The sequence below is a fragment of the Benincasa hispida genome, chromosome 11, assembly GCF_009727055.1.
Source record: "Benincasa hispida cultivar B227 chromosome 11, ASM972705v1, whole genome shotgun sequence".
Taxonomy (NCBI): Eukaryota; Viridiplantae; Streptophyta; class Magnoliopsida; order Cucurbitales; family Cucurbitaceae; genus Benincasa; species Benincasa hispida.
In genome coordinates, this window is record NC_052359.1 from 50,601,266 (window position 1) to 50,625,022 (window position 23,757).

A 23,757-nucleotide genomic window follows, 5' to 3' on the forward strand; every position below is an offset into this window, starting at 1 on the left:
TATTGAGCAGTGGAACGAGGATTGCAGTTTGAACTTTGTGCTTGTCGTTGTAAAATCCATGGGCTATTTGAAATTATAGAACTTGAAGGAGAACATGTATTCGCATTTAAGTTATCACAAAATCATTCACAGCATGATATTGACTCGTGATTCTGGTATAAAACTCATGAGCTATTTGAAATTGTAATACTATTTTTGTTAATCATTTTCCATATTATGTGTCATTCCAATTTAATTATTACTGAAAAAGATATGGTACACGAGTCAAAATCATATACATAGACGTAGTACACGATATTCAGCATCTTTGTATGTCATATACATAAGTATCCCTAATCCCCCAACTACCTTAGACTCGTCCTTATTTCAACTTTAAATAAAAAAGTTATTTTCTGAATTACATTATTAAGAAAAATCATAACTACTCTAAATTGGTCCCTTTTTAAGAATTAAATAATAGTTGAAGTTTCTCCTATTGTGTCCTCAACCAAAAGTTTTTTTCTTTTTAAAAAACAGATGGAAACACATAGGTAGATGAAGTGATTGAATAAATTTTTATTTATTTGTTTTTATATTAGTACGCTACGAATTCAAATAACCACAAATCTTTTTTGTCGCTAATATTAAATTATGTTTACTTTGACAATTAAATACAGTTTAACTTGAATAGTATAACAATTCCAAATTTTCGTATTAAGTCACGATCACATCGTTTTAAACCTAGAAATTTGTGAAGTATTCAAATGGATTTTTACTCCAAACCAAAATATATTTTTGTAATATTTACAACAGATTAAAAACAATATCGTAATTTTTAAAATAATTTTGGGTATAAAAAAAAGCTTACAAAGTTTTATAATATTTTATTGTAATTTAATCTTAATTTGATCGATTCAAATAATGCATAGTAGGGGATGACGTGGATGCTTGTCTCACCCTTAACATATTGATTCAAATAATGCATAGTAGGAGATGACATGGATGCTTGTCTCACCCTTAACATATTATATGGCTGTCCATTTTTACCAATTTTAGGCATAACATATCATTTTATCGAAGATTGCTTTCCCTTTTATAGGGAATGCGATTGCAAGTACCTCAACTTTAAAGTTTTAAAGGTTATTCCATAATGGTTTAATTATAATTTTTTTCGTTAAAACAATTAAAAAAAAATATCTCTAAATAAACCAACACTATTAAATGCTCGAGGATTGTAATTTGGTTGTGCATTTACTAGTCAGGATGGTTGTTACTCCAATTTTGTATTCTTTTTTAGGCGCTGGTGAGTCTTCCTCCCCTTTGGAAGATTTGAGGGTGTGTTTTTAGGAAATTATATTTTTGTGTCGAACTCTCTACTATTAGTGAAGAGGATGGTTGTGATGGTTTGTTGGTTTAATGAATGATGTCTTCAAAGAAAAAAAAAATCCCTCTAAATATAAAGTTAGTTATAATTATAACGTAAACTTTTAAAAATCCCGTTTTAACTTTTGAAGTGTTAAAGTTTATTTCAAAATAACCATTTTATAGGTTGTGCTAAATTTATCGACATTAAAGTTTGTATTTGTTGATGTGAATAAATATAAACACATACATGGAAAAAAGCGCACACACACACATGATGCATCTATGAATGATATCTATTGTCATTTTTCTCATTTCGACCTCACACTCCCAGTTTGTTATTATTTCGTTTACGGTTTTTTGGCTAATCCTAACTCCAAAAATCTCTTGTCCCATGTGTTAAGACTCGTTCACTTAAACAACATCTAAAAAAAAAAAAAAAAATCAATAAATTTAATGGCTATTTTAATGTTTAAAATAAAAATTTCCAATATTATTTAGGAGTATTTTGAAAATGAAAAAAAAATGAAATCTATATTGAAAAAGATCCTGAAATTAAATTTTTTAAGTTAAAATATCATCTTAATCTCGATACTTTAGGTTTAATTTCATTATAATTTTTTTTTTATTTTGAATGGTCCAATTTTAATAATGGTAGTCTCAAATTCATTAAACAATAAATACTAATAAAGATTATTGTTATTGTTATTTGGCTAATTTTGAGATTTGTTGTGAATAAAAGGATAAAAATTGGACATTTGTAAATCTATTAAATTATTAATCAAAATGAGAAAAAAATATTTGAAGGGAACTTTTATTGATTTAAAAAATATATATATATTTTTAGCCATAAAAGTACCATTATTATATTCGATTTCCCGCAATAAACTTGTTTTCCCTTCACATATTATATTCTTCGAAATTCTAATGAAACAAAATTCTGACTGATCTGATATCTATATATCATCACGTGGACAACCTGTAATAAAAGAACAAGCAATTCTTCAGAGGCCTTTTCTCCTTCCCTTATAAGCACGAAGTCGAAACAAGTGGTCAGGCTCAGGCTTCAGAGCTTCAACCTTTTCTTCCAGGGCCGCCATTAGCGTCGTATCTCTAAGCTTCATCGATTCTTCATTCGTGGTGCTATATTCATTCACGAGCTGTAAGCAATTAGCAAAGCATCAACCATAAAATCCCCAAATGGCGGTTGAGCTTCAGTAACAACACAACGCGAGAGGAAGGTGGACAAGGAAAGAGCGACGATTAAGGGTTTTGGAAAGACCGGAAAAATGGAGAATCAGGAAGCTAGTCGGTCGAATACGGAGCAGAAATCGACCACGAAATCGATTCCTCCATACATGAAGGCGATCTCCGGTTCTCTCGGAGGGGTAATGGAGGCCTGTTGTCTACAGCCGATTGATGTTATCAAGACTAGGTTGCAGCTAGATCGGAGTGGGGCGTACAAGGGGATTGTTCACTGTGGAGCTACGGTCACGCGAACGGAAGGAGTTCGAGCTCTTTGGAAGGGATTGACTCCGTTCGCTACGCATCTGACCTTGAAATATGCGCTTCGCATGGGGTCCAATGCGGTGCTTCAGACCGCGTTTAAGGATTCTGAGACTGGAAAACTCAGCAATCATGCTCGTCTGATTTCTGGATTCGGTGCCGGGGTTTTGGAGGCTCTCGTCATTGTTACTCCATTTGAGGTCAGTTTGCATCTCTCTTTTTTCTCTCGTTGTCAACTAATAGTCTAATTTGCTATAATTCAACTTTCCATTTCATATTCGACGGATTTGAATATGGAATCATGATTGTTTATTCTTTTTATATTATCGAATTTGAGATTACTCTCCCGAGGAAGGACGCCTTACCAGTCAATTATCCTATTATGGGCATTATGAAACTAATTCGTAGAATTAGAAATTGAAAATCGTTAGCTCTGATCGTTGGTCTCAAGGTTGAGTTGAGTGCGCTGGTTCTCCTCTTTAACAATGGGAAACCGTGTCGTGGACGATATTTAGCGCTGACAGGACTGATATAATATAATATAAACACCTTTTCCTATTTTTTTAATGGCGATGTACTTAAATCAATTTTAAATTCTCATCATGGCTTTGTTTTCAACGGAAAACATGGGTTTTATAATGGCAGAATGAGATTCCAACTAAGGCCCTGCCATTGCCTTTTTCGGCTGAGCAGGATTCATATAATATATTACTTGTTGGTTGGTTGGGACTGGTGGTGAACAGTGTTTTGGCCCTTTTAACATTATGAACAGGAATTAATTAGTTTGGAAGGGACACAGCCTTCGTAAAGAGCTAAGAGGTCATGAGTTCAATCCATGATTGACACCTACTGACAATTTAATATCTTACGGTTCTTTTGATACCCAAATGTTGTAGGGTCAGACATGTTGTCTCGTGAGATTAGTCAAAGTGCATGTATGCTGATCTGGACACTCAAGAATATAAAAAAAAGGTTTTCATAACTATGAGGGTCAGAGCCCACTGTTACCCCTATGGGCTTTTAACATTTGAGTATTTCCTCTATAGTGATGATTTAGTATGTGGACTTCTAAAAATATCAGGTTTCTAAGTTCACAATATTAGAAAATTATTCATAGTCATGGACTCACGGTCAGAAAAACAGAATCCATAGATAGTTGGACGAAGTTTAATTCAGACAGCAGAAGCTCTGTCTGCTTCATTTACTCTACCAAACTCCATTTGTAGGTTGCTTCCTTTCCATTAGATCAACATTTGAGAGTTGTTGTTACTCAAGCATGTTTTAGCTTTTCAGAAAAAATCAGTTTCTTTACCATTGTCAAACGGTTTGCCTTGGTTGCTGACTTTCTTCATTTGGGTTTATTTAGCAGCTAAATTAGGGTAGGGGAGAATGCTAAACGAAAATCCATAAATGTTATTGGGAGCGCAAATAGAATCCCACATTTCAAATTTAAAAGATTTGATTGGTATGATATATGGATTAATCTTGGATGCATTATAATGTATAAAAATTCTGATAAGAGCCAAAGTTTCAAATTTGATAGGGAAAGGGAAGATCATAGATACATAAATAATGACTATTATTTACATTAGTACGAGACTTTGGGGTGGAACTAAAGTAAAATCACTTAGACATATTTCCTAAGTGGATAACATTATACCATTGCTAATGTGATTGTTGACCAGGCTATGGTGGCTGGTGGGACAGTGGACGCAATCAATTTGGCATGTTTGCAATTTTGCCAATTGGTTAACTATGAAACTCAAGTTTTCCATTCTCTATATCAAATTAATTTAATGCCTAGTTCCTTACTACCGCCATTCTCCATTTCCTATCTACTTACTATCCTCCTTGTCAGTCAAAATTCATCTTTTCTATTTCTTTTGTATCAGTTGGTGCATCCCCTTTATGTAAATGTAAGTAACTTATTTAAGTAGAAGTTTACGCCAAAGTAGAGAGTTGTGCAATTATTTTATATCTACAGTCAATGTACAGAAGGTCTCAAGATGATGTTGTTGCTAATAAAAAGATATTGGAGAGTTAGATTCACGTTCAAAGGTTTGAGTAGAAGAAAACTATCTTGGCTTAGAGAATGAGATATTTGTTCTCTTACACTTGCTGATACACTACAACTGTGCTGCATGCTATAATTAAATTCGACTGGCCTTCATCTCAAATTTTACTTGTCTTTTGGTTTTTCTGGTCAATCGAAGAGATTTTTCTGCCCCATTTAAACGTTATGCAAGCAGTTCAACTTGAGTTGATTTGTTTAGTCAGTTTTTTCCGTTTCAACTTGCACCCTATTCATGTATGTTCAATAGTAAGAAGTGTGTGACGATTAACATATTGGTATGTATGTTGGTGGTGCAGGTGGTGAAAATTAGATTGCAGCAGCAGAAAGGACTGAGTCCTGAGCTCCTCAAGTATAAGGGTCCAGTGCACTGTGCTCGAATGATTATTCGAGAAGAAGGCTTCCTAGGTCTTTGGGCAGGTGCTGCCCCAACTGTTATGCGCAATGGTACAAACCAGGCTGCCATGTTTACTGCCAAGAATGCTTTTGATATTGTTCTTTGGAACAGACACGAAGGGGATGGAAAAGTCCTCCAGCCATGGCAGTCGATGGTATCGGGATTCCTAGCAGGCACGGCAGGCCCTTTATGCACTGGTCCTTTTGATGTTGTGAAAACTAGGCTAATGGCCCAGAGCCAAGGCACGGGTGAACTCAAGTACAAAGGTATGTTCCATGCTATCAGAACCATATACGCAGAGGAGGGAGTTCTTGCTCTATGGAAAGGGCTGCTGCCCCGACTCATGAGGATTCCACCAGGGCAGGCCATTGTGTGGGCTGTGGCCGATCAAATTATTGGCTTGTATGAGAGGAGACATATTCATGATGCTCCCATATAGATACTGGGCACATTTTTGGCACTGGTTTACTATAAAGTCCACTGCAGGCACAACCTTACTCAAATAAGATCTGTTCTATAGATTTTATTACTGTGTCCTTGCGTTCTAAAGTCCTGTGGACGGTCTTTAGCGTCTCTTATTGCATTCCTCCATTTTCCTGTGTCTGTTTCAGCCACCATCTGAATAACCATGAAGATTTGGCTCCTCATGTCTTCAAATAGATGAAGTTAGATATGGGAAAGTATTTTAGACTGATAGTCCCTTCGAAATTTTAGTGTTGTTTACTTTGAAATTTAGTGTCTGAGCAGTGCTTATTCTTTAATTACAATTCTTGGATTCCTTGGGACTATCAAGACTTCTTGTTGGTAGATGTTGTTTTGTACTCAATAACATAATTCCTTGTAGGCCTTGTATCAGGTAAACATTCTTATCAAAAGGTATTGGATTTTAAGAAAATGAACAATGATTGAATTGGTTGAAAGATGCTGCCTCTGTATATACATAGGCTATGTTGATGAGTTTGGCTGGTAAGTGGTAACTCAAAAGTTTCAGTTTACCAATTGTTCATTTTTCAGGACTCTGATTTTGCAGCTGATGGATGGATTTTATGCACATATTTCACTTGTCAAGAGCTGAAAAACTCTTCTTGTGGATTATATATTTAGTTATTATGCATTTCTGTCCCCCATATATTATATGGAATCTATCTATTAGAGCAACTAGGAAACTTCTTAAGCTTTGATTGCCAAATTGGGCCATTGTCGGCCTCATAGAACAGTTAGCTCAATCTTTCTTTTACTTCATTTGGTCTCATGACATTTCTTATATGCTATATTATAATGGATGAATTAGTTAGCTTAAAGGAATCATTCTGTAGCAGAAATGCTTCCACATCTCAAATTTATGTTTGAGATAGCACCGTATTGCTTTATTCAATGTTATCTATTAGATTCTCAATTACATGTTTGGGAGTGATTTCAAGATTGTTCAAACCTCTTTCGCGGTTTTGAAACTCATCTTTAATCACTCAAAATAAATTTAAGGGTTGTTTTCAAACAGAAGAAAATGAACCAACTTATTTACAAATATAACCAAATTTCATTGTCTATGAATGATAGACATGATAGATATTGATAAACATCTATCATTGTCTATCAGTGTCAAAAATAGTTCTTGCAGTTCTTACGTTTAAAACAATTATCCTAAATTCTAATGTTTAATTTTACACTTTTAAATGTAATTTTTGTATCATCAAAATTGATTTTAAATTATTAAAAAAATAATTTGGAACGAGTTTAAGAAGGACAAAAGTGACTTTAATCATTTCAGAATCTCTTGCAAACATATCCTTAATGGTTGAAAAAATCCATTTGAATTTTGTTCATTAATTTTCTATCACATCACACATCACTTTTATTTAACCAAATGATAGGTATCTTTTTTAAAAAAACTAATATAAGAGCGTACAAAAAAAAAATGAATCCCACAAAAAACAGAACAACGGGTGAATTTTCAATGACACCCTTTTTCTATATTTCTTAAAAATATCTCGAATTGGCAAAGCACTTGTGCTAATTATCGTTTGAGATGGTGGTATTTAGAATATTGTTGTCCTCTGTATTTCTATGAACTTTGATACATTTGATCTTTTTCATGCTAACTAATTTTACAAAGAACACGACAGATTCCTTGATTGTAGTGCTGTGAATTTGGTCTTTAACGTTTGAGGATTCTTAGTAAGTGCTAGCATTTTCATTGTATGTCTGATGACATCTTTGAGTTCATTGGTGGCAATATGTTGCCAATGGTTAATCAAGACAAGTTCAAATTTGCCCACTACAATTTGTTTGTTTGTTATTTGTTGTTTTTGGCACAGGAAACAACTCCATTGGTGCTATGGAATTTACATAAGGAAATATCTTATCCAATTGGATATAAGAGAGGTATACTCATCCAAAGTAAAAAATTGTTTACGCCAATATAGAAGAACATGAAAATGGTATCTGTAAGACTAGGACTTCACGAGGTCTTGCTTTGTCCCTTGTCTTTTTCTTTTTCTTTTCTTTTCTTTTCTTTTTTTTAACAACCCTTGTCATTTTTTTCATTATAAGACTAGAAAGGTTGCTTATATTATGTTGATTTTATGTATCATGCAATATGATGAAACAAACTTAGCCTTTTTGAGACAGACAACCCAACTTATCAATGATCTTTCTTGATTCCTTTTGGATAGATTCATTTGTAGGGGCTTACCATTTTTGCCAGGCCAGACCGAGGTCCATTAGATTTATTTTGGGTTCAACCCAAATATTTTTACCGCACGCCTCTTACCCTTAGGTGTTGTTTAGAAGTCGTTCAAAAGTTAATAATAATAACAATAAAAAAAACTAACTAACTAATGTCGCTTTTTTTTTGGATAAATGTAATAAATGAATGGTTTATGAAAAATGGGTCTCATTTGATTACCTATTGTTTATTTGTGTTCTAATGAAATGTGGAAATATGCAATGCAATCTGAAGCACGGAAGGTAATATTGAGTTTCAAAATTAGTGTGATCCCACTTGTTGATATGATTACTATTACCATTATGGTTATCACGTGGAATCCAATAGCAAATATGATTATTGTCACTGTTATTATTATTGAATTAAACGGTAAACATGATAGGTTTATTAATCAAAAGTAATTGTTTGCAATTGTGGCTTGTTATGATTAATCTATTGATGAAATCTCATTATACCAATTTTTATAATAGTAAAGGTGGCCTAATTGATTAACAAAACAAAAGAAAAAAAAATAAGGGAAATAGTCATAAGGTTGGCAATGCGGCAAGACGGTGTCGCATCTCCGTCTCCATGGGAATGGGATTTTATAACCTTCATCCCCACTCCATTCTCCATTTTCGGAGTTAGAGTCAGGGTCGGGAATCCCTATTTGGAGATCGGATTTCGTGAAAAAAATTCCTATTCCTATTTATATTTTTAATTATTATTTTTATTTAAATTAGTAATTAAAAAACATTAAAGATTTTTATTGTAGAATTAATAAACATTTAAAATTAATTATGTTACTAAATGAAATTAGTTTTTTTTTTTTAAAAAAAAACAGTAGCTTAACTATCCTTATATATATAAATATTCGAAACATCGGAGATGGAGATGGGTGGGGATACCCTTCCTATCCGCACCCAAACACCTATTTTATGTCTCATATTTGATTGATCAAATCGTAGATTTTTCGCCCTAATAGAGATGATATCCGACCTCGCGAATTTTTGCCAACCCATATAGGTAAATAGAAAAATATGCTTTACCCTAAAATCTCATATGGTGGGGTCCGCCCATAGCTGCCATTGGGAAGAAGGTAACCAAAAACCCTAGAACATAATTGGAAATGAAATCTTATATAAGGTAATCTAAGCGCGGCGTCACCGGTTGTAACCCTAAATCGTTCTACTTGGTCTCAGCCACTTTCCTTGCTTCCTTCCTCTTGTTCTCTTTCGAGCTTCACGCCTTTATCCTAATTTGCTTCACTTCTTCTCTTCGCCGTCTTCAATCCCTCCGACTGCTTGTTCTTCGCCGGCGTAGATGATGTCCGACGAGGAAAGGGAGGAGAAGGAGCTCGATCTTACTTCTCCTGAAGTAGTCACCAAATACAAGAGCGCCGCTGAGATTGTCAACAGTAACTCTCTCTCTCTCTCTCTCTTTCGGTGTCTGACTCTATGATTTGGCTCATCGAGTTATGTTTTTTCTGATGTTATATCCTGAAAATTGGTTTATGCTATGCGGAAACGAGTTTTTTAACTGATCAAATGGATAATTTTGCAGAGGCATTACAGTTGGTGATATCGGAATGCAAACCAAAAGCAAAGATTGTTGACATTTGCGAGAAAGGGGATTCGTTCATTAGGGAGTAAGAGTTTAGTTTTCTTAAAGTTAAAAAATCTATCGACTTATTATTCATCGCTCTTATTCAAGTCAATTCAATGGTTTTGATTGTTCTTCACTGTCATTGCTCTTGGTATTTGATTGACTGCCTTATTTAATGGGACTTTCCCTCTGTTTTTCCTTCTTTTTGGACGTATAGACAAACTGGCAATATGTACAAGAATGTTAAGAAGAAGATTGAAAGAGGCGTTGCTTTTCCAACTTGCATTTCTGTTAACAACACTGTATGCCACTTCTCACCGCTGTCCAGTGACGAGACGGTGTTGGAAGAGGGCGATATGGTTAAGATGTAAGCTGTACTGATGTCTTTTGGTAATTCAGTTGTTGCATTAAATGATGGAAACATAAAGCCTTGTGGAATTTTGTCTTATCGCAGTGATTTGGGTTGTCATATTGACGGATTTATTGCTGTAGTCGCGCATACTCATGTGCTGCAAGAAGGTCCCGTTACAGGAAGAGCTGCTGATGTAATTGCAGCTGCTAACACTGCAGCTGAAGTTGCCTTGAGGCTTGTGAGACCTGGAAAAAAGGTAACCTGTTATGCTGTTGAAATTATATATTTTAATTTGTTTGGACTTTCTCTGAACATATGAGTCTTTCAGTTCAATCTAGATCCTAATATATATTTTTCAAAATATCTTGTGAATGTTTAGATATATTAAGTTTTTTTTTTTTTAAAATGAATGTCAAATTTTTCTGTTTATTGGAAAGGCAACTTTGCCGAGGTAATCACTTGGTTCTTTTGATTTCCTCTTTTCCCTGTTGCCTACATGGATTCTGGCCTTATGTGGAGCAAATTTGGTGGGCATATCTATAGTCAAGCCTATTGTGTCCAACATTGGCCTAAATCATATATTGTGGTCTTATCATGGTTTCTCTGTGCTAGTTTTTTTCTCCATCTATTTTGAATTGTCTAAAACAACTGAACTTTTATTAGTAAATACTTGTACAGCTCAGTGGGCTTTCTTTTTTTCCATTTTCTTGATATAAACATCCATATGTTATTAGAACACTTTTTCCTTGCCTTCATGAGGCAATATGGTCTCTACTTGATGATAACTACCATGGCTATGGATTGCATCCAGTGAAGCCCTTTCATGTCATAGTTACACTGATAGAGCATCATGGTTTTGGAACCTGGGAAAAGAAAATATCCCCCCCTCCCCCGGCGTTTTCTCCATATAAATAAAACAATTCCATCCGTTATGAGAACTTTGTTTTCTCCCATATCGCCTTTGTGTGTGGCAACATGGTTTCTACTTGATGATAACTACAATGGCTATGGATTGTATCCAGTGAAGCCCTTTCATGTCATAGTTACACTGATAGAGTATCATGGACTTGAGGTGCCTTTGCTATACAAGGGTTAGGAACCTGGGAAAAGCAATTTCCTCTCCTGTTTTTGGGTTAATAAAATTCCATCTTTCTTCTCCATTGCCTTTGTGTGGCAACATGGTCTCTACTTGATGATAACTACAATGGCTATGGATTGCATCCAATGAAGCCTTTTCATGTCATAGTTACACTGATAGAGGATCATGAACTTGTGATTTGGTTTCAAGGTCTAGGAACTTGGAATAAACAAAACTTTAGATCACATCTTTAAGATGTTTTACTCATTTAAGTATTGCCAATACAATAACCACGTGTGTTGCAATGTTGAGGAAAAAGTCGGTCACTGTTTCAATTCTTTATTTATTTTCTTTTCTATTTCTGTTGTCACTCTTATGATACGGCTTTATTTTCCAGAACAAGGATGTTACAGAAGCAATTCAAAAGGTTGCTGCATCTTATGACTGCAAAATTGTCGAAGGTGTTCTTAGCCATCAGCTGAAGCAGTTTGTGATTGATGGCAACAAGGTTGTATTAAGTGTTGCCAATCCTGACACAAGGGTTGATGAGGCAGAATTTGAGGAGAATGAGGTGTATTCAATAGATATAGTTACAAGCACAGGAGAAGGAAAGCCTAAATTGTTGGATGAGAAACAGACGACTATTTATAAGAGAGCCGTGGACAGGAACTATCATTTGAAGATGAAAGCCTCTAGATTTATATTCAGTGAAATAACTCAAAAGTTTCCTATAATGCCTTTCACAGCAAGGTTTGTGAATGTTCCTTATATGTCTACTGTGGAAAATTTTCGTTTCTGCACCTCTACTGTGATATTAATAATCTCATAATTGCAGGGCTTTGGAAGAGAAAAGGGCTCGACTTGGATTAGTGGAATGTGTTAACCATGATCTTTTGCAGCCATACCCTGTTCTTCATGAAAAGCCTGGTGAGGCTTCTAATTTCTGAGCTTGCCTTTTGGCCTAAACTTTTCAATGTTTGATTTTGCTGCATAACTAAATTCGTGTTTACCAGGTGACTATGTTGCTCATATCAAATTCACTGTTTTGCTGATGCCTAATGGATCCGACCGAGTCACATCTCATCCTCTACAGGATCTTCAGCCTACAAAAACAATTGAAGATCCTGAAATCAAGGCATGGTTAGCATTGGGCACGAAGACAAAGAAAAAGGGTGGTGGAAAGAAGAAGAAAGGTTAGCTATCTGAACTCATGTATTTTACATTTTTCCAACAAGACCCCAGGTTTTAATCTTGGATGGCTTGCATCAGTCTTTATTTTATCGTAATTAGGGGTTGAACTTTGGTTTGGTTTTGTGGACTCGTTTTGTGCTCAAACCGAGTCCACTGACCAAACGTTGGTACTCAGCATGGAAACAAACCCATGAATTTCGAGTTACATTCGAAAACTGGCTTAACGGTTCAGTTTGTTGGTTTCGGTCAGACAAAAAAAAGTCAATTTTTCTGGAAGCGACACTATTTTATTTTCTTAAATTAGATGTGTGTGATGCACCCATACTTATCATGTATAAAAAAAATATAAAACAATTTTCCAGCCACTTCCATAGGAATTTCATCTTCTGAACATTTACTCCATTGTTGCAGGTAAGAAAGGAGATAAGACAGAGGACCCTACGGATGCTGAGCCAATGGATACCACAGCCAATGGTGCTGCATCCCAAGAATGAACAGCCCCATATCCACACCCTAAAAAAAAGGAGAAAAAAAAAAATTAGTAATTCCTCTCCCTTTTCCTTTCTTCAAATTTGGGTCTGCCCCCACCGTTGGATCTCATTTGTATACGATGAGCAGGTGAGTGTGGTTGCCAGATGAAAGTGGTGAACGTTCTTTATTGGGATTATTAATGAATCCAACTTTCTCTTTTGTATGTCGACACATGCTTTTTCATTTCAGACTCCATGGATGCGTTGATTGTCACTCGAGATGAGATGTGCGACTGAATGAGCCTAATTATATTTTCTTTACTAATCTTTTTTCATTCCTTTCTGCTGTCCTTAAACCTTATATTTCTTGTCCATATTTATCTCTGCTCATAGAACCATCCTTTAATTCAACCCCTGACAGCTGAACTTGTATATCTTTCTTATTCTATGCTCTGTGTTGATGTGAATGATCTGAAGAATGAAGAAGAATATCGAGTATTGATATATATAAACCTTGTAGAAATTATTTTTAAAATTTGTCTTGAGGAGTGAGTTGTTTTTAGTTATTAACAATGTTTTAAGTTATTGTATTGTATTCAATATTGGTACTGTTTTGATGTCCTATGTCTATATGGTAAATTGGAAATGTTTGTGTATTTTTTTTTTGTATGTTCAAATAATTTTTTAAATACAATTTATAGACAAACAGCTTGGGAGCACTTTTTTCTTTTCTTTCTTTCGTTCCTTCTTGTTTTCCTCTTTTTATGTTCCCAAGTTATTTTAGGGTTCATTTTTTTAGTTCTGTCTGTCTACTCATCGAGTCATCTTGACAATGTTGTGGAACGTTAGGATTGGAATGGGTAGTTCTGTTTTTCAGCTTTATATATATTTCTCAAGTAAAATCTCTATGTTTATATTTAAATGGCAAAACTTTTCCAATTCAATTCTGGGATAAATAGGTTCATTCAAATAATTTTGGATCTCAGAAAATTTTATTATAATTATTTAAACATAATTTTTTGCCCCCTTTTTTTTTATTCTTTTTCAAAAATTGGAATAGAATGAAATGGACCTCATGGGACAAGGTGAGGACACGATCAAAACACATAAAATTAAAGGACTCGAAGAAAAAGGCCTCAACATACCAAGCAATATGTCAGGCCTTATATCTTAAAATAATTATACGCATTAAAGTGAAAAATCTAACTGAGCTATTTCGACAAGCTGACTATGTGAGAATTTCCACGAGCATATTTTCCTAAACATGGCTCAAACAATTGATAAATAAATAGTTCTTAGTCTCAATTCTACACGTGAGTTAAGAATAGCATAATACCTGCTGACATGGTCACACATCTATAAAAAAATGTCTAGGAACATTACCTCCAAACCAAAAAAGGCTAGACAAAGCCACCACAAGGAGCTTAGGGTGCATGCATAGCGACTAAAAATACTCTTAAGCAATGGGAGTTGAGTCATTCTATCCTCCCTTTCAACTTTAGCCACTATTAGTCAAATTTGCTGAAGAGTTCCAACTCTTTAGAGTTGGAAGGGCTAGTTCAAAGTCTCATCATTATAGAGGAAACTATTGCATAATATGACCCCTTCCTAATCAATAGTCTAATCAAACCGAACAACGACAACCATCTCCAGTAGAGAAATGAAAAGGGCCACAAACTATCTCAAACATGAACCCACCAGCACCAAGACGAAGATCTAAAGGAACTAACTACATAAATACTCTAAGGGCCTCCACTCAAGTGACCCACAAGGGTCCAAAAAGAATAAGAGTAAGTTATAATAGCTTCATGACAACAACGATATTTGAAGGAATATAGCAGATACCAAAACCATCCTTATAATATAGAAGACAAACATTTGACCAAGCAACCTTTACCCCACCAACACTATCCAACTTTCCTTTCCAAAGATGAAGCAAAACACTTTCAATGGCAAAACAAACACACTTACCCTTTATTTATTTGTTTTGATTCATTACTCTTTTTGTTTCGAGCAAACAAGAGTAATAGTATGATAGAATACCAAACTGGGAATGGAGTTTTTATTGTATTCAAGACAAACTGAAAGAGTACATAAACTGAAAGTAAAGATAGTTCTACGAATTTCCCTCACATACGAGAGGAAAGCTTTAACCCAACTACACAACTACCAAAATATTCACTAAAACTCCCCAGTTCTCTCCTCTTCCCCTTTTAACATACCACAAGTTTCCTAACTAACTAAGAGTCCCCAATAGGCATGGTCCCCATCTTCTCAACCGAAGTGCATTCCTCTTTTGTAAGTTTTCCCATATTACCCTTACTCTTCCTCCTTTGATACTAAAATAATATTGGTGGTCTATCATTACCTCCCTCTCTACATTTACTTTGTCCTCAAGGTAAAAAGTCGGAAATTGTTTCTGAAAATCATCCATTATCTCCCAAGTTGCCTCATGCCTCGGTAAACCCTTCCATTTCACCAAAACTTCCCGTCCATTGTGTGAAGTATTAAGACGATATCCCAACACCTCATCTAGTTCAGTCAGCCATTTATGACTCTCATTCACCAATGGATCCACTGTTTGAGCTTCACACTGTTGTCCCACCACTTTCTTCAACTGTGATACATGAAAAACAAGGTGTATGACTGTTGTTGGAGGAAGTTCCAACTTATAGGCAACCAACCCAATCCTCTCTACAATTTTATACGGCCCAAAGTACTTAGGAGATAACTTTACATACCGTTCTTGTCGTATAGAGATTTGTCGATAAGATCTGAGCTTCAACAAGACCCAATCTCCCACATGTAACTCCACATCGCATCTCTTCTTATTGGCATATCTCTTCATTTTGTCTTGAGCCACTCTCAAATATTCCTTGAGAACACGTAAAACCTCATCCCTATCCCTCAATTGATGATCTAAGGTAATTAGAATTACAAATATCTTCATAATAAATCAAGGGCGGTGGCAGCGGTCCATACACAATCTCGAAGGGAGTCATTTCGGTTGATGAATTAAACGTGGTATTATACCAATACTCAGCCTAATGCAGCCAATTAATCCATTCATTTGGTCGTTCTCCACAGAAATAACGCAAATACATCTCAAACTTCAATTAACTATTTCAGTTTGTCCGTCAGATTGAGGATGGTAAGCTGTACTTCGATGTAGTTTAGTACTTGAGAGACGGAAAAGTTCTTGCCAAAAATGACTCATGAACACTTTGTCTCTGTTAGATAAAATGGACTTTGGAATCCCATGAAATTTAACTACTTCCCTACAAAACACATTAGCTATAACTTCAACATTCAAGGGATGTTTTAAGGCTAGAAAATGTCCATACTTACTCAATCTATCCACCACAACTAGGATTATATCATGACCCTTAGCCTTTGGTAACCACCCTATGAAATCCATTTAAATGTTAGCCCAAACCACATCAGGAATGGATAGCGTTATCAACAACCCCGCTAGAGATAAAGCCAAAGTCTTGTTTCTTTGACACACCATGCATTCCTAAGTATTTCTTTACATCCCTCTTCATTCCCTCCCAATACAACTCCCCTGATAAACGTTTATAAGTCCTCAAGTAACTAGAATGACCCTCAAACATTGAATCATGATATGTGTGTAAAATGGTAGGAATCAAAGTAGATGTTTTGGATAGTACTAACCTCCCTTTGTATTTCAACACTTCTTGTTGTAAAGAAAAATCCTTAACTCCCCCTTCCTTCTACAGCACATTGGCTTTGACATCCTGTAATTTAGCATCTCGTTTAACTTCTCTTTGAATGACTGCAATGTCCAACAAAGTAGGGGCAGTCAAGGTCGCGAGCTGTACATTGGGTATCACTCGTGATAATGCATCTGCTGCTCCATTTTCAAGTCCAAACTGATAAATCACTTCAAAATCATACCCCAACGCCTTTGAAACCCACTTATGATGCTACGGTTGTATGGTCCCCTGTTCTAACAAAAATTTCAGTGCCTTCTGATCAGTCTTGATGACAAACTTTCTCCCCAACAAGTATGGTCTCCACCTCTGTACATCCATGACCACAGCCAGTAGCTCCCTTTCATTCACTGGCTTGGCTCGATCTCTCATAGATAAGGTATGACTATAGAAGGCAATCAAATGTTTCTGTTGGACTAACACAACTCTAATTTCGTGACCTGAAGCATCGGTTTTCACCTTAAAAGGCAAGCTAAAATCTAGTAGTGCTAACACGGATAAAGTCATCATAGCATTTTTGAACTTCTAAAATGCCTCTTGAGCTTCTTCCGACAACCGGATCCCAAGCCCACTCCGTAATTTCCAAGAGCAATCCCTTTGCTAACCCTTCAGATATGAAATTAAACATTTCCCTGCAATCAATCAGCACAACGATCGGCCCACCTCTTATTTCTCCTTTGATCTTCATTGTTCGTGGATTGGTCAATCCCACAACCAAATTCAATGAAAGTTCTACCACTGTAGACACTTCTTCTTCCACGGTCAATATTTTCAATTTTGTTACCTCTTCTTTCAAATCATTCTCCTCATACAGTTCTATTTCCTCATCTGACGCATTCACCACCAGCAATCTAAGCTCACGGAGTTCGCGTCCTTTACAATGATGTCCCACCGTATACCTCTCATCATACCTGAAACACAGTACCTTCTCTTTCTTAGCTTGAAATTTAGCGTTCGTAAATTACCTATTCCGAGTTTCCCCAGTTGATACCCTCTCATTCGTTAAATCGTCCTCATCGGAATCGATTCACTAGTCCCCCCCCCCCCCTTTCACCTCTTCGATATTATTTACTTTATTCACAATATCACTATTTATTTTAATACTATTCAGGGTTTGGATCTTACCTCTGAATGTCTTCACCCGACCCGTCTATGATCACGGGTTCTCGCGATCTTCAACTCATTGGGCCAATGACATCATTTGTGCCAATCTGACTGGTTCCCAACATTTCACCTCTGCTTTGACCCACAGAGCAAGCCCATTCATAAATGTTTCCTCCAACACTTCATCAGAGAAATGTGGTAATGGAGCCACCAATTTGTCGAACAAATTCTGATACGCCTTCAACGTTGACTCTTGCTTGATCGCCAAGAATCTTTCGTAGATCGATCCTTCTCTCAACAATCGAAAACGTACCAAGATCCTGTATTTTAAGTCCTGCCAATCTTTAAATGGTTCTCGTTCTTCTTTGGACCGGTACCAATGCAACGCGACTCCATCGAAACTAATCACCACTACCGTCATTTTCTCTAATTTCGTCAGCTTATGGATCTGAAAATACCAATTAGCTCTAAATAGCCACGAATCTGGATCGCTTCCACTGAATACCGACATTTCAACTTTCTTAAATTTACTTCGGTTACTTACCAATTCCTCCACTCCTGATTTAGCTACATTATTCCACGCATCCAGAATTTTGTTATTCGATCCCTCGGTTGTCTTGCTTCTTGATCCCTCCATTTCCTTCGTCGAGATTGTTTTTCCTTTTCGCCATTTCGACCACATATGAAATTAACATCTTTTGGTGCTTCTCCGCTTGCATTCCCAATCGATCAATACTCTTTGCCAAGGATGCTAGATTCTCCTCGATGGTCGACAATTTCTGCATCTCTACTCGAAGGATGAAAATCTCCTGGTCTAATAGTTCCAGCTTCTCCTCAAATCTCTTTTGAGTCATCTTTTTTAGGTGAGAGCTTTGGTACCAATTTGATAGAATACCACATTGGGAATGGAGTTTTTATTGTATTTAAGACGAACTGAAAGAGTACATTGTTGGGATTGGTGTCCTAATTCTCTCAAAGTCTCGTAGTTTGTAAACTTTGTACACATTTTTATTAATAAAATAAGAGTTATTTTATTTACATTTACTCATATCCAATAAACAAAGATATGTGTTTATTTTATGTAAACTTAAGCATGTATACGAGATATACAAGTGGATCATGCCTTTACTTAAGACACCATTTCCCCTTTCATGGTCACAACATCCTTGGTCCATGTAGTCGTCCATTGTAGAAGTCTCGCACTACCTTTGGAATGACGATGGCTGGGCACTGGCAAAATGTTTCCCATCCATGCTCTACTATGACACTTGTAATCAAGTCTGGTAGTGGCATTGGCGCAGGGAAAAATCCCATCTCCATCAGCATATCATCGTTTTCTCTCTTCTTTGATGGACGCCCCTTAGCAAACGCGGGCTCGCTGCTTTCTACAACTGCTTTTCCCTTTTCCTTGGTCAACGCAAGGGGGGATTCTTACCTTTGTTTCCTTTCCCTCTCCTTGCGTTGTTCCTCCTTCTCCCGTTCAGCAAGTTCTTTGAACTTCTTCAACGTTTGCTCGACGCTTCTTTTCCTTCTCCTCTCTCTTCTTCCTTTCTTCTTCTGTCTTCTTCTTCCTTTTTTCTCACTTCTTTTTCAAATTCTTTTTCAAACTACTTAGAGGCCAGCAAAATACGTTGTTCCTCTTCGAGCTTTCTTCTTTTTTCTTCTGTCGAAATCTCATTATTGCGGCGCACCATCTCATCCTGTAATTTTCTTCTTCGACTACCTTCTGCGATGATTAGTTGTTCTCGCAAAATTTTCTCTTGTTTTTCTTCCTCCTCTTTTTTCCTCTTCTCCTGCTCTTCTAACACATCTATCAAAATTGGAGGGTCAAGCGGCGCATTCTCCTTGCGACGCCGCATCAAGGGGGTGATGTCTACATCTTCTCCTTCATCAGTCACAACCGTTTGCGATGTTTTAGGTTGCGCTAATTCTCTCAACTGTGCTGACTCCCCCTTGTCCTCCCTTTCGGAGGTTGATTCTCCGTCTAGTTCTGGGCTCCCAGCCCTCTTTCTTCTCTCTTCCTCCTTCTTTAGGCGCCTCTCCTCTCGCCTACGCTCCTTTCTTTCATTTTTTTCTTGCTTCTTCTTTAGACGGGTTTCCTTGTCTCCTTCAGCTCCTTTCTCTTTGATCTTCTTCTCTGCTTTGATTCGATAGGCTTACTCATCTTCTCCAACCCTCTTCTCTTTGCTCTTCTTCTTCTTCTTCTTCTCCTCAGCCACTTTCGACTGCTTCTCTGCCATCACTTCCTCCAACGCAACTCTGGAGGGTTCTTCATAGGATTCTACGTTTGCAGTTTCCTTAGGATCCATGATTTCCAGAGCGCTTCTCCTTGATGATTCCTCCATTTCCTCCTCCAAAGGCAGTGGTTGGTTCACAACCCCAGCTTCGGGCAGTCCTCCTTCTTTCTCCATGTTGCTGAGTATACTCCCAAACATTTCCTTATCGTCCCGTCTCTTCTTTTCACTTTCAGAGGAAAATGTTGGGAGTGGGGTGCTTTCTGAGCTCTGCCCCATTTTGAACTGGAGTGGCCTGACTACTAAGGGATTTCGCCGGAGTCTTCCAGCGACTCGAGGGATGGTTTGTGGCTGGGCGGCGAGATGACGGCTGGTTGTAAGGAAAGCCGCCTCTCGTATGGTGAGTTGGGCTTTCGAGGGTGATGAGGGTGAAGAAGATGGTTGGGAAGACTGGTCTGCTTTGGATGCCAGAGTAAAAGAATTGGGAAATTCTTTAGGGTTTTGGGAAGGAAGGAAGTCTGGTATGCAAAAGCTGTTAGGGTTTCTGATTGCAAAAGAGATTCAAATGAACTCACAGACGGAGGGAGTGTGAATTTATAGGTTAGGCCTTGATGAGCCCAACGCTATTTCTGCGGTGGCAGGCCTCGAGGAACTCAAAAAGCCTGTCGTTTGCACTCCTCACATTTATGAGGCATCAGAGAAGGACATCCTTTCGTCTGCTAAATCATTATTTCCTTGGAAGACGAAACGATTGGACTTCTCAATTTAAAAAAAGAATTATCTTTAGTGTTTTATTCGAATGGGCGCAAGGTGAAGAATTAACGCAATGAGTTCATCAACACAAATGTATCTTTGTAAAGGACGGGCAACAACGCATGTATGCCTGCAACATACCCCTTAACTCAATGCATTTCTAGAGGACGGGCGCACGGTATTTCTACTAGTGCAACACTACCTCAACATAGTGCATTTTTGCTAAGGATGGGCAAAGAACACACACGAGTGCAACACACCCCTCAGAGCAATGCATTTGAGTTAGATGAACGCAAAGTGTATCTTGTTGGCACAAGATGCACCCATCATAGCAATGCATACCGGGTGTTGATTGTTTTATTATTTTTATTATTTTTATTATGATTATGATTATGATTATTATTATTATTATTATTTTTCATCAACGCAAGTCACAAGGACTTTGCGGCATTAATTTTCTTCTTATTAATCAATCATTCACTAACATTTAAGAATAACGCATTTATGACAGAAAAGTAAGGAAATTAAATAGAACACGAAAATAAAAGTAAGTGAATTAAATGAAGAATAATTTCATAGAGCATTAAAAAAAATTGAATAAAGCAATAAATGACAAAGTTCACAAAGCAATAAAGACAGTAATTAAGAAAGCATGTAAACATAGGATTCAGAGATATGGACCGGAAGACAATTTTTATTTGATGAACGCAATCCACACCTCTGCAGGTGGTCCAGCTTGCCTGCCCAATGTCTTCAGGGACATTGCTCCTTCCCGTGAGATCCAAGGGCTTCAGAATTGCTTGGTAACATTCCGGGTGTTCTATTACATAGCTTAGATGCCAGCTGCCTCACTTGAATCTCCAAATTTCTGATTGAAGATGTCTGCGCCTGCATCACCGTATCGTTTTTATCCATGTATTGCTTGAGCAGGGCCTTCAATGAATTTTCGGAGGTGTTAGAAGATGATGGTTGGTTGTGTGGTTGTCTCTGTTGCCCTTGATTCTAATTGTGGTGAAAAGGTGGAGGGTTTCCTCAATTCCCGGAGTTACTATTCTAATGGTTACTTGGCCCACCTTGGTTATGATTTCCTCCCCAACCGAAGTTAGGGTGGTTCCTCCAACCAGGATTATACGTGTTGTTGTAGGGGTTATTCTGGATAGCGCATACTTGCTGTGGGCTCAATGGGTACATTTTCGCTGCATGGCCCCCTCCATAGTGGACACAACTGATTGCGGTCACTTGTGCCAGCGCATTGGGTTGCGCGGATCCTTGGGAGAGGGCACCTTGATTGAGCGCCATCGACTGAAGGATAGAGGTCACTACGGCCATCTGGATGGCCAGTGTTGTCATTGTCTCCACAGGTACAATGGCAGTTTCATTTCTTCTTCTCTTGGAGCCTCTTCCTCCATACCCATCGTTCACCCAGTCATCCATATTCTGCGAAATGCGGTCAAGGATGACCTTGGCTTCAGTGTATGTTTTATCCAAAACCTCATACCGCGGAGGCGTCAGCAACAGCTTGCGTTGATCTGTTCAGGCCATTATAGAATGTTTCCATCAGAACGCATTCGGGTATCCCAAAATGCGGACAATTCTTCACCAGTCTTCTGAATCGCACCCAGGCGGTGCTAAGGGTCTCATTATCCATATGCTCAAAGTTCAACACGTCCTTTCGCCATTTTGCATCGACTGCCGGAGGGAAGAACTTCTTCATAAACCGTTCAACCAACTGATCCCAGGAAGTTATCTCATTTGGCTCTAATGAATGAGCCCACCTCTTAGCCTCATCCCTCAAGGTGTAAGGGAAGAGGTATAGTCTGATACCTTTTGGGTAATGCCAGGTATAGAGAAGTTACCGCACATCTCGACGAAACTGGTCAGGTGGGCATGTGGGTCCTCACCTTGTAGACCCCCAAATTGCCCCCTATTCTGAATCATTTGGAGCATGACCGGTTAAATCTCGAATCTTGCCTTCTTCTCAACTATTGACCTTGAAATTCTAGGCGAAAAATCATAAAGATTGGGCACTGCTAGTTTCTCATTGGGATGTTGTGGTCAGTGGCAAGAAAAACGGGATCTTGCTCTGGCCGTCCCACCCCTTAATTCACTTTGGGTGCCACATTATCATTGTTGTTATTTGCCATGTTGGCTTTCTTTCACCTTGCTCGGTTCTGGCGTGCCCTTGCGTGAAATGTACGCTCGATCTCTGGGTCAACTTCGAATTCTAGATCAATTCTAGTACTCATAAACCGTCAGACTGCTCTCCGCGATAAACAACCAGTACAAAGAGATCTGTCCTGCAAAATATCACAAACATACTCAGCAATAACTGTTACCAATCCTTGGCAACGGCGTCATAAACTTGTAAGCTTGATATTTATTCTCTATTTATAAGCATATGGACAATGATGAATATGAACCATACAAGCTTATGTTGCCATAAATTTGATGACTTGGGATGGAAATGGAATGTGGATGTTGTGTTAGGCTTATTTACACTTTATGTGATACTACTTCTAGATATGCATTGTTAATGAGATGCTTGTAGTATGCTATGCGTTGTCACAAGTTTCCTTGTGCTGAAACCAAGTATAATTCCAACGCAAGTTTCTTAGAGTAATTCGAGATTGAACACAGGGATTGTTGTCGTTAATGTGTTACTTTTGTGATATATGCAATCAATTTTACAATTAATAAAGATTGTGTGTTTGTACAGTAAATTAAATTGCGATAAACATAAAATGCGATAATAAAATAAAAGGGCGATAAAAGTAAAGTCCTAAACTAGTATGATACAGGATACAAGATACATGATACATGATACATGATACTGAGTTCGAGACTGACTGTGAAGTTTATACAAAGGATTGTGGTATAAGATGGCAAGTCTTTAGGGATGAATCAGAAAGAGGAAGAATAATTAGTACAAACATCGCAAGTTAGTTAATTGCATTACAGATGTAATTAAGGTTCCGCTTTCCCTTGATGTACACCTCTCGGTGATCGGCTGCATTCCCATATCTCTATGGTGAAACAAGGATGAACGTGATGAACGCAAGGTTGCTTCCATCTCTGGAAGTACTTCTCGCTTTAGTTAATGCATTCTTCCAACCCTCTCTCGATAGGCGGAATGGCATCTTCACTTCTGCTCTCACAGGTGAAGATGCCGTCTAGCATGCCTTAGCTAAACATAACTATTTCCTTAACGTAGATTAAT

General features: G+C 37.4%; 2 protein-coding genes across 3 annotated transcripts; both read left to right on the top strand.

Annotated features, from left to right (window-relative positions):
• Nucleotides 1–2,317: 2,317 nt before the first annotated feature.
• LOC120091999 (mitochondrial succinate-fumarate transporter 1) lies at nt 2,318–6,237 on the top strand. Its single transcript, XM_039050185.1, has 2 exons — nt 2,318–3,047; nt 5,218–6,237. Exons 1-2 carry the CDS (start codon nt 2,631–2,633, stop codon nt 5,752–5,754), a joined length of 954 nt encoding a protein of 317 aa, XP_038906113.1. The 5' UTR covers nt 2,318–2,630; the 3' UTR covers nt 5,755–6,237.
• A 2,902-nt stretch (nt 6,238–9,139) lies between these two features.
• LOC120091535 (ERBB-3 BINDING PROTEIN 1) lies at nt 9,140–13,223 on the top strand. Of its 2 annotated transcripts, XR_005485729.1 has the most exons (9): nt 9,140–9,436; nt 9,583–9,667; nt 9,842–9,991; nt 10,079–10,232; nt 11,452–11,804; nt 11,890–11,981; nt 12,068–12,247; nt 12,657–12,863; nt 12,966–13,223. XR_005485729.1 is itself a non-coding variant. In XM_039049610.1 (8 exons), exons 1-8 carry the CDS (start codon nt 9,343–9,345, stop codon nt 12,737–12,739), a joined length of 1,191 nt encoding a protein of 396 aa, XP_038905538.1. In that variant the 5' UTR covers nt 9,140–9,342; the 3' UTR covers nt 12,740–13,054. The 2 variants fall into 2 exon arrangements, 1 of the variants encoding a protein (XP_038905538.1); XM_039049610.1 differs by having other exon boundaries at nt 12,657–13,054.
• Nucleotides 13,224–23,757: the final 10,534 nt, after the last annotated feature.

Coding starts and splice junctions, on each gene's coding strand:
- LOC120091999 (XM_039050185.1), top strand. CDS start 2,631: ATGGAGAATCAGGAAGCTAGTCGGTCGAATACGGAGCAGAAATCGACC. Junction 3,048..5,217: donor TCATTGTTACTCCATTTGAG/GTCAGTTTGCAT, acceptor TTGGTGGTGCAG/GTGGTGAAAATTAGATTGCA.
- LOC120091535 (XM_039049610.1), top strand. CDS start 9,343: ATGATGTCCGACGAGGAAAGGGAGGAGAAGGAGCTCGATCTTACTTCT. Junction 10,233..11,451: donor TTGTGAGACCTGGAAAAAAG/GTAACCTGTTAT, acceptor TTTATTTTCCAG/AACAAGGATGTTACAGAAGC. Junction 11,982..12,067: donor TGTTCTTCATGAAAAGCCTG/GTGAGGCTTCTA, acceptor CGTGTTTACCAG/GTGACTATGTTGCTCATATC.